Below are 17440 nucleotides of genomic sequence, written 5' to 3' on the forward strand. Positions count from 1 at the left end.
TCTGCAGGGTTTCCATACTTGCCCAGACTAAACTAGTGTCCGGTAATTTTCACTTCACGGAAGAAGTCATTTACTCTTCACGAAATCATGTAGCAGGTCATGGTGGGAGGGAAAAGTGAGGGTGGTTCTTGTCCATAGTGACAAAATGCGTTGTCCCATGACAGCACGAGGGTCCTCAGAAGAGAAAATTACTGGTCCTGGTAACGTTCACTAGCTGTGAAGACCAGTGGTATGCTGGGAGTTCTAATATTTCTTGGTTTTCTCTCTAGACCTGAACTAGTGATCTCCTACCTGCCTCCTGGAATGGCTAGTAAAATAAACACTAAAGGTAAGAGATCACATGCTCTGTGTGTTCACGTCTGTGCAGTGAAACATTCCTTACTGATGTTACCTGAATTCCACCGAGTCGCGCGCCTAGTGTCTTTCCGGGGCTTTTGGTTTGTTTCTCTGCTTTTAAAGGTACTTTATATAGTGGGCGCCACCCCCCCCAAAAAAAAACCCATTCCATTGACAATTCCTATTTGCCATCCTCTGTCATTCACGCTTCCACCGTGTTGTTGAGACTCTGGTGGAGGATCACCACTTGAATTCTTCAGTTTTCTTTGAAAAGATCCAAACTGTATGAATATTCTGCCTTAATAAAGCATCCCCTTCTGGGTGGTTTTTTCCCCCCTCCAATATGCAAAAGTGATCGTGTGCTTATTTTGTAGCCTTGCAGTCGCCGAAAAGACCACGGAGCCCTGGGAGCAATTCAAAAGTTCCTGAAATTGAGGTCACTGTGGAAGGTAAGGCCACTCGGGGCAGGTTTCTGGTGATTCTCCAGTTCACTAATTCTATCCATTAATTCTTCAGTTTACTGTCTGCTTTTATGTAGATGAATTTTTACAAAACTGGGCTTACACATGGAGCGTAAAAAACAAAAGAACACACATTATGAGGCTGGCTTTTGGGTTTCCTCTTGTCCTTTGTTCATGGATACAAGAAGACTGAGCTCGCGGTTCAGGTGTACATACATACAGGGCAGGACGTACAGGAGATGGTGTTCCAGACCGGCCTGGACCCACTGTGTGCAAATACAGTGTATGTGTCAGCTCTCTTGGTTGGGCAGGGAGAATTTGAAACAAAATGATGCACAGGCTCGAGTGCTAAGAGGTTTTGGGTTTTCAAGTCTGGACTCCGTCATTTAGGCAAAGTACTTAAAATCTCTGCTTCAGTTAATACATCTGTAAAATGGTCATAAGAATGGTACTTAGCTCATATGCTGTTTTTTAAATTTTTAAATCTTTTTTAAAGATTTTATTTATTTGTTCTACACAGAGAGACACAGCAAGAAAGGGAACGGAAGCAAGGTTACTGGGAGAGGGAGAAGCAGGCTTCCTACCAAGCAGGGAGAGCCCTATGTGGGGCTCCATCCCAGGACCCTGAGGTCATGACCGGAGCCAAAGGCAGACACTTAATGACCAAGCCACCCAGGCGCTGCTCATGTGCTGTTTTTAAAATTGAGATAAAATTCACATATAAAATTCGCCATTTTATTTTTCTTAATTCACTCCTTAAAATACATAATTCAGCATATTCATACGGTGGTGCAGCCATCAGACCAAACTCCAGAACGTTTTCATCACCCGGAAGAGGACCCCACCCTTACCTAACAGCAGTTGTGCCGCATCTCCCCATCTCTGCAGCCCCTGGGAGCCACCTACTTTTTCGTCTCTGGCTAAGCCTATTCTCGACGTCTCACGGAAGCGGAATGACAGTGGGTGACCCTTCGGGAATGGTTTCTGTCATTTGGCGGAATGTTTTCCAGGTTCACCTCTGTTGTACCTTGACCCAGTACTACAGTCCTTCCCCTCCGTCTGCTTTTGAAGATTTGTGCTTAAATACACGTGACAGGGATGAGAGAGATTCCTCTTCCCGTCAAAACTGCAGTCAGCGCTGGGTCCTCTCATTCCAGTAACCGCCCTGCCGTTCCCCCAGCTGCACGACATTCCGTCAGCAGCACCTACGTGTTGGCCACCACTGTTTCTTTTCTGATTTTTATTGTTTTAAAGATAAGAGATCGACTGCGCATGAGCAGGCGGAAGGGGGGCAGAGAAAGAGGGACAAGCAGACTCCCCGCTGGTGCTGGGACTTGACCTCAGACCCCCAAGATCGTGACCTGAGCCGAAGTCAGACGCTTAGTCAACTGAGCCACCCAGGCGCCCCTTCTGTCTCTGATTTTTTGTATGCTATCCTTCCTAATAGGTGTGCATTTCTTTTTCTTGGTAACTAGTAACATCAGGTGGATACGCCACATTTTGTTTATCCATCCATCAGGTGGACATTGGGAACGCTTCTGGCTTGGGGTATTAGGAATTACGTTACTAGGAGCATTGGTATGGAAGTTCTTGTATGGACATAAGTTTTTTTGTTTTTTGTTTTTTTTAAAGATTTTATTTATTTGACAGACAAATCATAAGTAGGCAGAGAGGCAGGCAGAGAGAGAGAGAGAAAGAGGCTTCCTGCTGAGCAGAGAGCCTGATGCGGGGCTCGATCCCAGGACCCTGGGATCATGACCTGAGCTGAAGGCAGAGGCTTTAACCCTCTGAGCCACCCAGGCGCCCCTGGATATAAGTTTTTAATGTCGATTTATATTTAGAGGGTCTGATTATTAAATACAAATTCATGTATTAACTAAAATGATCTCGTGTAAAAGGTGGTAACTTTTCTTGCTTTGCAGTAGAATTAGCAAGGGAGACGAGATAGGAATGGGATGCTGTTTAGGTTGGTAATAAACCCATTTATCATACATACCAGCGTAGAAACCCATTTTGGGGGGGTTTACCTGGGTGGCTCAGTTAGTTAAGCGTCTGCCTTCAGCTCAGGTTATGATCTCGGGGTCCTGGGATCAAGTTGCGTATCAGGCTCCCTGCTCAGCGGCGATCTGCCCTCTCCCTCTGCCTGCTGCTTCCCCTGCTTGTGTGTGTGTCTGTCTCTCTGACAAATAAATAAATAATACCTTTTTTTAAAAAAAAAAAAACCCACCACCAAACCATTGTTTCTGAAATGAAAGAAATACCATTTAAGTGTTAGACCCTCAATTCGCACACTTTGTATTTTTGATTTCTAATTGAAAAGGAGTGGACTAAGGTCAGCGATGGGTTGGTGAAAACTGGTTTTGAGCTGCCTTCAGATTAACAGAGAATGAGTTTATGTTACGTTCCCCCTGCCGTAGATTTCCTGTGCCATGGTAGCTTTCTGTTCCTTCACCAGGTCTGTAAATGGACTCTGAATTTAAGTAGTATTTGTTAAAATACCATAAAGTCATTGCTAGTATTTTCCCTTGATGTATGTCGTAAAAGCTGTGTCCCGGTCCGGGAGTTTTTTGGCAGTTTAGCGGTGAGGGGAGAAGTATTTTGCCTGCACCGTACTAATACTGTTTTGTACATCAGGCTTGTTGGGAATTGTTTTACTTTAAAAGATAAATGTATCACATATAATTTATACACGGTCAGATGTACCCTTTGCAGTCCTGCGGTGTGATTTTTGAAAACGTTAGTGTTAGCATTTGATTCGGTTTTTGGATCGTCGCCAGCTCCCTGCCCTGCCCCCCGGGCACCTCAGCAGCCAGTTCTCCCGGCTGGGCCCAGGCGCAGCCTCGCCCCGTCTGCTTTCGGCCCACGGAATGCTTTGGCCTGTTCGGAATTCCGTGTGAATGCAGTCCTGTCGGCTCTGCTCTTTGCGACTGGCTGCGTTTTCACAGCGTAAGGCTTTTTGGTCTACACTCGTGGCATAGCGCCGTGCCCCCTTGTCACGGCGAGCACCCTCCATGGTGTGGCTTCCCCGTGTTTGTTTACGTGGTCGTCAGCGGACGTCGGGTCTGTTTCCAGCCTTGGCTGAGATCGAGACTGCGGACGCTGGAGAGCAAAGCGCGGCCTGTGTCCTCTCGGGGAGCAGAATCGTGGAGCTGCTCGGGGGCCTCGGGGCCGCCCGGCAGCTCTTGGGGGCGCTTTTGTCGCTTCACACTTCCGCCAGGAGCTGCCTCGTGCCGCTTGCCACCGGTCCTCCAGGTCCTCGGCACTGTCATTGTTTTAAATGTAGCTTTCCCGGTGGGGGCGTGGTGCTTTTTCACTTCACTGTAAACCTAAATCCTGCCTTACTAATGTAGACTGAGATCTAGATACTTCAGGCAGGTCCGTTCCGCCTGCTGCTCCCAAGAGCCTTCCCGTGTCACCCCGTTGTTACTCCAGGCTCGCTTCACCAGTGCCGAGCCCAAGCAGAGGGGTGAGCCGGCTGGCCTTAGTAGCCCTTTGCAGGGCTGTGGGCATGGGCGGACTGATGGCCTCGTCGTGGTTGTCCCTCCTGGCGAGTCCAGGCTGCGAGAGACCGCTCGCCTTTGCGCACTTGGCTCTCGTATTTGTTGTAGAGAGAGAGCGCGCTTGTGAGTGGGGAGGTGCGGAGGTGCGGTGGAGCCCAGTGAGGGCCCGATCTCAGAACGCTGGCATCGCGACCTGAGCTGAAGTCAAGAGTCTGGTGCTTAACCGACGGAGCCGCCCAGGCACCCCTCGACGTGTTCTAGAGCATGACAGATGCAGTCGCCTTGAGTCCCCCGCTGCCATCCTCCCCTCCCACACGCCCGAGGATGCCGAGGCCATGTCTACGCCGAGTTCACAAGATGGAAAGTGGCGGCCGCGCGCACGTCAGGGGCTTGTGTTGCTTGAGTCAGGTTCTGGCCCGCAGGCGCATCAGAGACTAGTGGTGAGGACCGAGGAGCCAGACCCCGCAGTTGGGACCCCAGCCCCACCGCGTGCTGTGTGCTTGGCTGCAGGCTGCGTAGCCCCCAGGGCTCAGGGTCCCCACACGTATGGCGGGCACGTGTGTCCTGTGAAAACAGGGTGCGCTCGAGGCAGTGACCAAGCCATAGCTGTTGGTCGTGTCACTACAGATGTTGTTCTCCACGGGGGACAGCATAGGAAGTAGGTAGCTCAGTAGCAAGGCGGTTCAGGTGAAAGCCCAGAGGGTGTTTTTTATTTTTTTAAAGATTTTGTTTCATTTGAGAGAGCATGCTGTGCTGGGGGGAGGGGGGCTGGGAATCTCCAGCAGTCCCCGCTGAGCTCAGGGCCCAGTGCAGGGCTCCATCCTAGGACCCTGAGATCATGACCTGAGCCAAAGTCAAGACTCAGAGGCTTAACCACCTGAGGCCCCCTGAAAGCCCAGAGTCTATACAGATATTCTGCAAAGTGGGAAATTTGGAGTTGAAAGACCTATCTTTAGGATGTTGGTTATTTTCTTAACAGATTTGAAGAAACTTAATTTCTTCTTATTTTCCCATTACTTTGGCTATTATGTTTTTAAAAATTCTTCAGATTAAAATAAACTTACTATTTAAGCATTAGGTGACCTCTACATAAAGAGGAGTCAGGGCTTGGGATTTATAAGAATAACTTAAACTAATAGTTCTTTTCATTCAGTGGAAGAGCAACCGGTTTCCCACGACATTGTTTCTGATTCGTACTAAGAATGCGGGGTGGGGGTGCAGAGTCAGCTGCAGAATCCAAAGGAAGCCTTCTCGTGGAGAGAGCACAACCATACCCGAAGCTGCTGTTGTTCAAGGGTTGAGAGGAAAACACACAAGCAAACGTAGCTATCCCCAAATTAGATGGCTCCAGAAGGGCTTGTCGGAGCATTAAGCGAATTGAAAATTCGTCAGATCTTCCAGAAAGCTGATTCTGTTTAAGGCGAAAGTGGCTGAATGCAGGGGCGGAAGTGGAAAAGTGGACGGAGGCTGTGGTGGGGGCCTCGGCGCCCACTGCACTGCAGAGTTTGTGTACAGTCTGAACCTAACACGGTTGTTCAGGGAGACACGAGCGATACTGACACGTGATGGGGTACGTGTATTGATATGATTTTTTCTTTCTAATTCTTCTTTAGGCCCTAATAACAACAACCCTCAAACCTCCGCGGTTCGAACCCCTACCCAGACTAATGGTTCTAATGTTCCCTTCAAGCCTCGAGGGAGAGAGTTTTCCTTTGGTAAATAAGAATTTTATTTTTCTTAATTTCATCATTTTACGTAAAAGGAACCAATACAAACGCTGTATTTTTCTAGGTGAACGGTTCTTTCTTTGGTTAGTTAGAGTATATGCGCTAGGAAAGGTACTATAATAGCTACTCAGCCCCTCTGTGCCTCAGTTTCTGGATTGGTGAAATGGGGTTACTATTCCTTCCTGCCTCCTGGGTTATTATGAGGAGTAGGAGTACTAAGTTAGTTCAAGGGTAGGACCGTACCTGGCACACTGAGCAGGCTGTCACTGTTTTTTGGGAGTTTTTTATTTGAGTTTATGTCATTTATTTGTTGCCAGTGTTTTAGTAATACAGTGAAACGGTTTAATGTAGAATTAGAGTAGTTGCCAAGACACGACTGTGCTAAAAACCTATGTCTTTTTTCTTAAAAATGCACAGTGAAATAAATTGTTGAGCAGAGATGTATTTTGCGAAGTAATGCTAGTAACTGTCTTGTTTTTCACTTGCAGAGGCCTGGAATGCCAAAATCACGGACCTAAAACAGAAAGTTGAAAATCTCTTTAATGAAAAATGCGGTAAGTTTATTTTTAAATGTTAGGACTAAAATATATGGTAGCCTTTTCCCAGTAGGAGAATGTGTGCAGAATACAATGTGGAGCGTTACTGTCATGGAAGATACCTGTGTTCTGTGGGTGTGGATTCCGCCTTTTCTCCCACTTTTCTGAGCACTGCAACATTGAACACATTTTTCTAAAATTGAAAATAATACCATTTAAAATATATATATATATATATATATATATATATATATATATATATATATAATTTTAGTGCTTGCAAAATGTAATTTTAAAAGGACTTTTTTAAAAAGGCTGAGTTTGAGATGGGACTGTGAGAGAGAAAGGGAGCGTGTGTGTCTTACAGGCGAGGCTCTGGGCCTCAAGCAAGCCGTGAAGGTGCCCTTTGCGCTATTCGAGTCTTTCCCGGAGGACTTCTACGTGGAGGGCCTGCCTGAGGGGGTGCCCTTCCGGCGGCCGTCGACCTTCGGCATTCCGAGGCTGGAGAAGATACTCAGAAACAAGGCCAAGATTAAGTTCATCATCAAAAAGTAAGCGCAGTGGGGCGCCTGGGTGGCTCAGTGGGTTAAGCCGCTGCCTTCGGCTCAGGTCATGATCTCAGCGTCCTGGGATCGAGCCCCGCATCGGGCTCTCTGCTCCACAGGGAGCCTGCTTCCCTTTCTCTCTCTCTCTGCCTGCCTCTCTGCCTACTTGTCATCTCTGTCTGTCAAATAAATAAATAAAATCTTTAAAAAAAAAAAAAAAAAAAAAAAGTAAGCGCAGTGAGCTGGAAGGAGCCTGGCCGTGAGGTAGTGGCGCCCAGACAGAGGCACATGGGGACTGGGCTTCCCCTTTGTGCCGAGACCTGGTTAGCTCTAAGAGTCAAAGGGGAAAGCTCTTGGAGCTGTGCTTCTGTGGGTCTTTTAAGTTTTTCATGACTGGTTATAAGAGGGCAGGGGGTGCTGGAGCTTGTCAGAGGGATAACCCCTTGACTTTGCTGATAGACCCCTGTCTTACCGTTAACGGTGCTGCTGGGTCTAAGCAGTCGTTCGGTTTTGTGAAGCCCCGTGATTTCTCAAGCTTACAGAATATTTTCTCTTTCTGTCTTTAAGTTTATTTATTTTTTTTAGTAATCTCTACACCCAAGCTGGGACTTGAACTCACAACCACGAGATCAAGAGTCGGAAGTTCTTCCAACCGAGCCCAGCAGGCGCCCCCAGAATATTTTAAATTTCAGTTGGCTTTGGAGGTCTATAAGTTAGGCCAATACAGTTGAAATGGATGGGAATAATCAGAAATTAAAAATATGTGTTGATGCCCAAGAATTATAGGAAATTAACGGAAGTGAATTTTAGGCTATTAACATTCGCTTCTGAGTCCCACAGCAGAATTGTCAAATGCTCAAAGCCAACACCGCCAACCAGGGTGGCCACCTCTTGTACTTCTGACCAGGTCTGGAGAGGTCTGGCAGTAGCTAAGCCCTCTGCTTCTGTGTCTTCCTAGAGAAAGACTCGTGCTCCAGTTTCCACCAGTTTGTTTTCTGTTTCCATGCTGTCCCCACGCAGCATGTTCCCTGTTTCCATTCTCAGGTCTAGCGCTCGATTCTTCCAGGATACGGTGGAAACCACGGGCAAGGGAAGCTCGTTGAAGCTGTGACCATGATCAGAGCGGGGTTTTCCCTGGGTGTTTCTTTAGACAAGGGACATGTTCTTTCTGTTCTTACGTTACTACGAATTGAATGTATATATACAGAAAATAAATGGTTTTGTAAAATCTTTGTTTAACTTCTAATGTTTTACTCTGGGATTATTAGCACATGTTTTTTTCTCCTTCCTGTTTTTCAGGCCTGAGATGTTTGAGACCGCAATTAAGGAGAGCACGTCCTCCTCGAAGAGCCCTCCGAGTGAGTGTCCTCGCTGCAGAGTGTGGTGGGAAATGATGTTGCAGCAATGATTTTTTTTTTTTTAAATCATTGAAAGAACAGCTACTGAGTTAAAACCAGGAAAGTTCATTAAAAGTTGTGTTTTGACTGCTTTACAATTTTGAGTTTGTTTATGAGAATGTTTACGTGTCTGCCGCTGTACTGAGCACAGAGACAAAGAGAGAAAAAGAGTAGGAGGGGGCAGTCTTTCAGGAAACTTAATCCCTCAGAGTGACAAAATACACCATCAAAAGGAGCAGCGCCGGGGCGCCTGGGGGGCTCAGTCTTTGGGCATCTGCCTTCGGCTCAGGTCATGATCCCGGCGTCCTGGCATCCAGCCCCACGTTGGGCTCCCTGCTCATCTCCCACTCCCCCTGCTTGTGTTCCCTCTTTTGCTGTGTCTCTCTCTGCCAAATAAATAAAATCTTCAAAAAAAGGATCAACTTCTCACAAAATTGGGTTAAATACTATCTTGTGTCATCGGATTTTTTTTTTTTTTGATATTTCATTTATTTATTTGACAGAGAGAGATACCACAAGCAAGCAGAGAGAGAGAGGAGGAAGCAGGCTCCCTGCTGAGCAGAGAGCCTGATCTGATGCGGGGCTCGATCCCAGGATCCTGGGATCATGACCTGAGCCAAAGGCAGAGGCTTATCCCACTGAGTCATCCAGGCACCCCAGTAGAGCTGGTTTAATTACAGTTTATGTGTGTTCTAATCCGAACTTTCTCTTTTAAGGAAAAATAAATTCATCCCCGAACGTTAATACTACTGCATCAGGTGTGGAAGATCTTAACATCATTCAGGTGACGATTCCAGGTATGGTTTCTCTGCCTTTCTCTTGTTGGTGGAGTTTTCCGAGTTTGGGTTTTCACTTGACTGACTCGGGTTCCTGGGGCTCGCTCCGTGCCGTGTTGTGCCCCTGCCCACCCTGCCGGGAGTACTCACCAAACACATCCCCTGACGCGTTCTTTCCAGAAAGCTCTACGCAGTTACCAGACACAGCATGAGCCAGTACCTGGTATCTTGTTTAGGAAATCTGGACAGGAAGGCCGGCAAAGCTCCTTCTAACAGGAACAAAGGCATAGCATTTTCAGTTTGTTAGAGTCAAATCAGATACGTCATTTCAATCTTAATTAGTGTAAGATACTTAAAATTGTCCCAAAACATGAAACGAGTTCACTCGGAGCACCAAAAAATGGACTTGGAATTAAAATTGCATTATTGAGCTACGGCCGTCTGCTTGCCTTTTCCAGATGATGACAACGAAAGGCTGTCAAAAGTGGAGAAAGCGAGACAGCTCAGAGAGCAAGTGAACGACCTCTTCAGTCGGAAATTTGGTGAGTAGTTTGGCCTTTGCAGTGAGCTCGGACATTTCCTCCCAGCGAGCACTGGGCAGCAGATTGCACTGTCGTCTTCCTGTGTAAAAGGAAGTGAAGTTGAAATGCAAGTGTTCCTGCAAGGGGTTTTCTAAAGTTTTTTCCTAAGGAGACCTTAGCTGTGTTACTCTCAATGATGGTCGCCATCCAAGTGAGTAGAGTGAGGTTCGGAGGTAGGGTTTGACGTATACCGTGACTGTCACCAGCTGTGGGACTGTCCTTAATGCTGCCTGCGTGTTCTCCTCACTCCGGAGGTGACAGGCTGATCTGTGCTTTTATGCTGTTTGTCTGTCCTAGGTGAAGCTATTGGTATGGGTTTCCCTGTGAAGGTTCCCTACAGGAAAATCACCATTAACCCCGGCTGCGTGGTGGTGGACGGCATGCCGCCCGGAGTGTCATTCAAAGCCCCCAGTTACCTAGAAATCAGCTCCATGAGAAGGATCTTAGATTCGGCCGAGTTCATTAAGTTCACAGTCATTAGGTAAGCGAGTCTTCCCTGCTTGATCGTAAGAACGAATCTGTGGATGGTGAGGCTAAGTCCTCCAGAGTGTAGTCCTGGGTATTAATAGAACCAAGTTTTCCACGTAGTGAAGGAAACACATAACACCCTTGAGTTCTTCTACTGTGAGATTCTCTTTTCCCTAGGCTGACTCCTAGTTGTCCGGTTTTGAAGGCAAGGGGTTAGCGAACCTTTGCCCATGGACCAGAGCCAGGCTGCTGCCTGTTTTTATAAAGCCTTTCGAAAACACGGCAGTGCAGTTGGCGGCACACTGCGTCTGCCGCTGCTTTCAGCTTCCAGGGCCGCAGCGGAGCGGCTGGGGCAGAGACAGGATGGTCCGTAAAGCCGGACGTGCTTACCGGCTCACCCAGGACAGAACACGGTGGCTAGCCCGTGCCCTCGGAGCGTCAGCCCAGCCTCAGGTCAGATAGGGCTCGGATCCCAAGTCAGCCAGGTCATTCTGTCCCCTTGCCCGTACTGTAGAGCTATGCTCGTCACCTTTGAGAATGGGCTCCTGATCACGGAACGGGAATGATGATTGTTCCCGTGCTCTCGCCAGCATTGCGAGGTTACGTTCGTTGATACCGTGCGTCCCAGGAGGTGTCCAGCAGGCGTCCTCTTTTCCATCTGCCCGAGCAAGAGTCCTTGTAGTGTTCACCCTTACAGCTCCCACAGCTCCCCACACCGCCCCTGTCGCTCCATCTTCCCAGTCCATCCACTGTTGTGTTCCGCTGCTTTTAGTACCGGTCACTTCGGACTGGCTCTCAGAACAGCTCATGCGGTAACCTCCCGCGGCTTTCCGTCCTGTGCTTACCTTCTCCCAATGCCCTTTCCCTAAAAACCCCGTTTTTGTCCCACTTAACCCGTGCCCAGGGCCCGTACTCTTCTCCAGGGGTCGGGGTAAAAGCGCGCTTCCAGTAGACCATGTCACTGAAATTCCTGTATTCTTTTTTCTTGGCTCCTGTCGTGTTCACCATCTTTAGCGTGGCCTTTTCTGATGATGGTCTGTAGTAGTTATTCATATGTCTGTCTGTTCATAGATTAAAAAGTATAAGATTGAAACGTAGTTGGATAACATTGCTCATTCTAACACGTAAGTGACGTGAGTGAGTTAAATATTAGTTCAATAAACCGAATATACGTGTAAATTCTTGTAGAGCAAAAATTAACTGTTGCATAATTTGTTTCTCTTTTTAGACCATTTCCAGGACTTGTGATTAATAACCGTGAGTAGATTTCATGAAATCTTTTCCTTTCTTCTTTTCTGGGGTGTGAGAGACGGTGTGCACGGGCTCTTTGCCCACAGAGTGTGGTGTTTTATGTCACATGACATTCTGGTGTTTCCGCCCCAGTGCCAGCGCACCAGGCGCTTTTCTACACGTAAAATGGGGTTAGGTGCTTGGCCGTTACATCCCAGGTTGTTCGTCATAAGATGCTGACACTAGCCCCCCTTGAGAGTCTCCAAGCAGCTAAATGACTCATGTGGCGTCAGACACCTTACACGGGGATCCGCCAGCACCTGCTTGTTTGTAAATAAAGTTTTATTAGAACATTCCTGGCTTCGGGCGGGGCTGGCTGGCCGCGAGAGACCGCCAGGACCTGCAGGGCCTGAGACCCACGCTGACTAGCGCTTCGGGAGAAAGCGTGCTGAGCCCAACTGGAGCCTGCTCGGCGCGCTCCGGAGGGACAGTGTGGACTCGGGGTGACTGCCGCTTGCTGCTCTCGGTCTGAGCCAGTGTCTGGTGCAGGTTGGGCCCCATGTGCTGTTGCCCTGACAGTGCACGTGGTTTTCCAGTTCCCTGATGTTCGTCACATTTAGCATCGTATTTTCAGCAAGTACTTTGTTAAAGTTTTTCAGAAGTGAGAATTCTCGTTCCCCCAGAACCGTCAGAGCGTCAGGCTCTTTTCCGGTTGGTATCATGACTCTGACACCCGTCTGCGCCGAGGACTCGGTTCTGGGTGTGCACTGGGAGAGCATGTTCTGGAGTTTTCGGGGTCCCTGGAGCAGCAGAGGGCCCCCCTGGGCAGTCCGGCTGTCACTGTAGGTGCCCCCGCCCCCGTTGGCTCTGTTTGGGGCCTTCGTGCTTCAGAGCCATAGGTTTCGTTATCTTCTGCTTCTGGGGTTTCACTTTGTCATAAAGCATACTCATTTGGTTGTACCCCTAAACCCTGCACTCTCTTTTTAAAGGATCTGTTTTTATTATCGTCTCTGTCCTGGCCAGTATGTTGGTCCCCAGCAGTTTCGGTAATGAAAGAGAACCTAGACCTTGCTTCGCAGATTTTCACTGCGCTTCGTGACTGTCCGCTTTCGCCACGCCAGAGAGCCGCGTGGTAGTGTGTGATAGAACTTCGGGAGTTAGTGACTGACGGGACCAGAGCTCTTCATCCATGTTCCCTTCTTGTCATAAGGAAAATCTTGCCTTTGTGGCAAGGTCGAAGCATCCGCATAGAGAACATCTATAAACGTGCTTTTCCGTTGTGACCGCATGTCGTCGTGTTAATGTTAAAATGAATCTGCTTTTGTTTTCAGAGTTGGTTGATCAGAATGAGTCAGAAGGCCCAGTGATACAAGGTAAATCAAGCAGGATAAAACAGAAATATTCCTACTTTCACGGTGCAGTGGGTTGCGTGAAATGAGGGCTCCTCACTTGCTCCCGTGTGCTGACTTCGGGGAAAGTCATTACGCACTCAGACTGCGTGCGTTTGAGTCCTGCGTCCAGAGGCCTGTACGTGCTAACTGAGAGCTGTGGGCCACACGTCATCGGGCCCCATTCTCCCACCCAGGCAAAGGAGGTCCGCAGCCCTAGGAGGCCAGTGTTGTGGAGTGTGATGTTTTTTAGCCACGATGTGTCTTTCTGACTTTACCCCTTTACGCCATTCATGTCTGAGGCCTGGTTACCAGCCTAGTTGGGTGGGGTGGAAATTGTGACTTGAAACATTCCTTAGAAACCAGCCTGGAGGCCGGCCACTGTGATCCAGTTGAAAGCAATGAAAGGCTTTTATTTTATCAAAAGGGAACCCACGGGACGGTGGGGGAGATCTAACAAGGAGCGTCTCTCTTGTCAGAGCTGTGTTAATGACGGCTGTGATTTACCACTCGGGGTACGCGAGGTAACTTAACTGTGTCCGTAAGGAGATCCGGGGGAGTCTGGTGGGTCATCACGCTTAAGCACAAGACACTGTGGCTGCTGTTGGATCTGGACTGGTTTGTGTACGTTGTCTGGAGGACTTTGTCATTGCTTCCTCTAGGCCCTTCAAGTAAGGGAGAGCGACTTTAGAACAGTGTTAGATTAAATCTTCCTGTGTTTTTCTTCAGAATCCGCTGAGCCCAGCCAGTTGGAGGTTCCTGCGACAGAAGGTAAAAAGGGTTAGTCCAGCTGCCAGACACTGAAGTCCCTTAACAGTGTCCTCAGGGCGAAAGCTCGAGTGTGATTTCCACACCGTCTCCCTAAGTCCCTGTGGTTGCGTGTTCTTTTGTCTCTGTCGTTTACATCCGGAAACGGTCGTGTTAGCAGGGACTTGTGGTTCTTCCGCTCTGTTTTCCCCACGTGACTCTTAATGAATCCTGAACCAGTGCAATGACTGCTTTCTGACTCAGATTTTTAAACAGATAAGTAGTAAGGTTTTGAGATTTTTCAGTAACACAATTTAGAACTGATAGCTGGAGGACCGTTGTCTCTGAAAATGTTATCTTCAGTGTCTTACGATTCCTATTGAATCATTTCAGTGCAGAGCTTGGTAGGAGTAGGTTTATAATTCTACAGATTCGCATTCATAGTGCAATTTACCAGTTCCCCTTTGTTTTTCTTGATAGAAATAAAGGAGGCTGATGGAAACTCTCAGATCAAGCAAGAACCAGACCCTACGTGGTAGACCTCTTCCCCTCCTAGGGTAAATCAGCTTCTGTGTCCGGGATGCCATCTCGTGTTCGTCTGAACCCGCCTGTGCATTCAGAAGCTAGTGTGTTTTCCCTGCTTCAGCCATGAATGGTGTCCCCCACCTTCAGGTCATAGGAGGTCAAGTGTAAGCCCTACTGGGTGCTTTGATTAGAGGATCAAGCAGAGAAATGTTCCTTAGATCAGTATTTGTGAGTCAAAAATGTAAAAGCTCTTTGTCCTAAAAGGAAAATGCTTTGTTTCTAATCTATAGGGTAAATCTCGTCCCCTCCATTGGAATACACTCCGAGTCTGTGTCACTACACTGACAATAATAGCATTGCAGAGGCTGGCTGAGATGCACAGTCCATTGGGCATCTTGCATAATGAACGTGCAACCTTGAACTTGGCCGGGTTGTTAAAAAGAGAGGCAGCTCTGCACCAGGAGTTTGCTCGCTTGAACCTCGCTAAGGCCGAGCTGTTGAATAGTGACGGTGGCTCTAGGGTCAGGGTCGTACTTCACAGCAGGTGCTCCGATGTGCACCTGCTGGCGCACCTTTTTACACAGAGACCTTTTCTCGTCTGGGAATGTGCCGTTTACCGTCCGTTCATGGGCTTAGTGCTGATTGAGTTTTGCTGTTGGCCACTGTTGACGTCCTGGGTCCGGAATAACCTGGTTTCTCGCTTGTCTGTTTTGTCTCCTATTGTAGCCTGAAGTGCCAATGGGTGAGAAGAGCTTTTCGGACCTGTTACTGCCCCAAGCCGTGTAATATACTTGTATAACAGAAATACCTTCTATACAAACCTTTTTTTCTACTTTTAGATAGAAATGTCTACTTTTTCAGCAGTTCTGTGAATTGAATTAAAGAGCAGAGTGACTGTGGATCTGGAGCGGCCGGCTTACGCCGGGGTGTCTTAGAAGGGTCTGCGGCAGTGCTGGAAAGCGTCAGGGAAAAGGACGGGGGAATCTCCTCCGGTTTTTTACGCATCAGCAGAGCCTTCAGCTGACGGGGTCTATTTTCCGATCAAGCGAAGATCTCTCCTCCTGGAACATCTCAGCTCCTGCAGTGAAGAAACACCTGCGATCATTCAGTCCTTTCAGTTTTTCTATTTGGAAAATCATTTAAGTGACCCTTTTGTTCACGGCTCTCCTTGACCACGGAGTGAACAGTTAGTATCTGTATATTTGACTAAACCTTTTCTTAAGCCATCTATCATGGTTCCTATGTTTTTTGTTTTTTGGGTTTGTTTTTTTTTTTTTTAATCATAATTACAAAACCACCATCTGGATCCCTAACAAGCCGGTGAGAGGTTAGTGTGTCAGCGTGTGGCCTACAGACGCGGTACCGGGAGTCTCTTCCACGGGACGTCACATCCAAGTGACACGCGGGGTGGCCCAGCGGCGTCGGGTCAGGTGCGAGGGTTGGGCCCAGCCCGGGGACAGACGTTCAAGCCTCGCTGTCCCGGACCCCGTCGCGCTGTGGGTTTCTGGATCGCCGCCAGCTCGGATCCGCCTGCAGGGATTTTCCTCGTCTCGGTGCGGGGAGCGGGGCCATGAGCCCAGGACGCGCCCCGGTGCCCCGCGCCCGGTGCCCGGCGCCCGCAGTGGGAGGTCTTCCGCGGTTGGACTTTGCAGACAGAGAGTTGTACAATACCAGCGACGAGATGCTAGAGTACATGATGGCATAGAGTGTCCATTAGCTTTATCACAATATTCACGACAGAGAATTATATTACATGGTAGCAGAAATAGGCGTTTTTATGTGTTGCTTATATTTTACCTCAAATTAAATTGTAGATATAGGGTAATAAATAAAATCCATCCATGCCTTTCACACACTAACTCATTTCTTGCAAAGGTGTTTTCGTGGTCACGCGTGGGGACGGCGGGGGCTCAGGGTCGCAGAGTGTGCGGGGCGGGCGTCGGTCCGAGTGGGCCCGAGCACGCCCCCGCGCCGGCTCCCTCCCCGTTGAGCTCGTGCCTCAGCTTCCCCCCTGCATGAGCACCTGCGCGCGCACACTCCGTGGGGACCACACATGTTTTTCTGTCCCCCCAGTGTGGCCTCTGCCTCTCCCCGACCCGCGTGTGCGCAGGGAAGGCGGGGCCCCCCAGCCGCTAGCCGATGGGGTCCACAGCCGCTCCGCCAGGTCTCCTGCTTCCTTCAAGGCCTTCCTGCGCTGGGCACGGCCCGAGCTCGGCCTCCCTGCCTTGTCCACAGCTGCCCAGCCCCGCCGCTTCCGAAAGCTGCGTCCAGCGGCCGCGCTCGAAGGGAATTGAGCAGCTGCGCCTCACACTTACCGGACCCCGGGAGTGCGGACCCCGGGTGTGCAGACGCAGCAGGGAGCCGAGCTGCCCTGTCCGGCCGGAGCGCGCCCCGCGGGATGCTGCCGAGGGCGCGCGCGGTTCCCGGTCCCTTGTGTCGTCCGCCTCTGCTTTTCCGTGTGGGTGTTGCACCTGCCGAGCGCGTCGTTCGTGTTCCCTGGACGGACAGCCCAGAGTCAGCGCGACGGCCCCGTCGTCACTTCGGAAAGGTCCAGGGAACGCTCTCCTGGCCGGTCCCGCCTTCCCCTCAACAAGCCTCGTTTCCAGAAATGCTGCCTCTCCCGCTGGGGGTCCGCCGGCCCGGCCCCTCCTGCAGGAGCCGCCGGTGAAACGCGTGGTTCTTACCAACTCCCCGCGGGTCTCCAGAACCTTCCCGCCTGGCAGCTCCAGGCCCCTGTGAGGGTCTGCCTTTCCAGATGGCCGCCCTGCCCTGAGGGCCGCCCTGGCTTTGTTGAGGGAAGGGGATGGGGGGATCCCAGCCCCGGTGGCCCAAAGGCTGAAGCCCTCGGCTCCTCCCGGGGGTCCACGAGCGGGCAGTGGGCACATCAACGGGACCACAGACAGATGGCGGGACCCTCACAGGCAGTGGGGGAGAACCCCACTTCCCCGCCGAGATCTTTGTCAGGTCACTGAGGACTGAGCAGGACGCAACAGCGCAAATAGGTCTGGTCAGTAATTCCCACAGGCTTCGTGTTTCTGAAGCGGTCTCCTTATTCCGCACGTTTCTGTTAGACGGATCTTATCAGGGACCCTGGTGATGAGGAGCAACAGTTTGTTGACCACGTCCAGGCTCTGCTTCGGGGCAGCTGTTCAGCTTGAGGAAATTTCCATCAGGAAAACAGTACAAGCAAGTGGACACCCGGGACTGGGACTCGGGACCCCCA

General features: G+C 49.6%; 1 protein-coding gene across 6 annotated transcripts in view; it reads left to right on the forward strand.

Annotated features, from left to right (window-relative positions):
• The window catches only part of GTF2I (general transcription factor IIi), a 105815-nt gene extending 89747 nt beyond the window's left edge, over positions 1–16068 (forward strand). For all 6 annotated transcript variants that reach the window (XM_059414721.1, XM_059414724.1, XM_059414722.1 and 3 more), the window contains 14 exons: positions 270–328; positions 711–785; positions 5911–6012; positions 6513–6578; positions 6928–7111; positions 8405–8463; positions 9219–9299; positions 9737–9820; positions 10157–10340; positions 11556–11584; positions 12889–12930; positions 13675–13716; positions 14173–14249; positions 14944–16068. In XM_059414721.1, the coding sequence (XP_059270704.1) occupies positions 270–328; positions 711–785; positions 5911–6012; positions 6513–6578; positions 6928–7111; positions 8405–8463; positions 9219–9299; positions 9737–9820; positions 10157–10340; positions 11556–11584; positions 12889–12930; positions 13675–13716; positions 14173–14231 (1066 nt within the window). In that variant the 3' untranslated portion in view covers positions 14232–14249; positions 14944–16068. The remainder of the gene's footprint in view (positions 1–269; positions 329–710; positions 786–5910; positions 6013–6512; positions 6579–6927; positions 7112–8404; positions 8464–9218; positions 9300–9736; positions 9821–10156; positions 10341–11555; positions 11585–12888; positions 12931–13674; positions 13717–14172; positions 14250–14943) is intronic.
• The last annotated feature ends 1372 nt before the right edge of the window (positions 16069–17440 follow it).

Source organism: Mustela nigripes, chromosome 11, assembly GCF_022355385.1.
Source record: "Mustela nigripes isolate SB6536 chromosome 11, MUSNIG.SB6536, whole genome shotgun sequence".
Lineage (NCBI taxonomy): Eukaryota > Metazoa > Chordata > Mammalia > Carnivora > Mustelidae > Mustela > Mustela nigripes.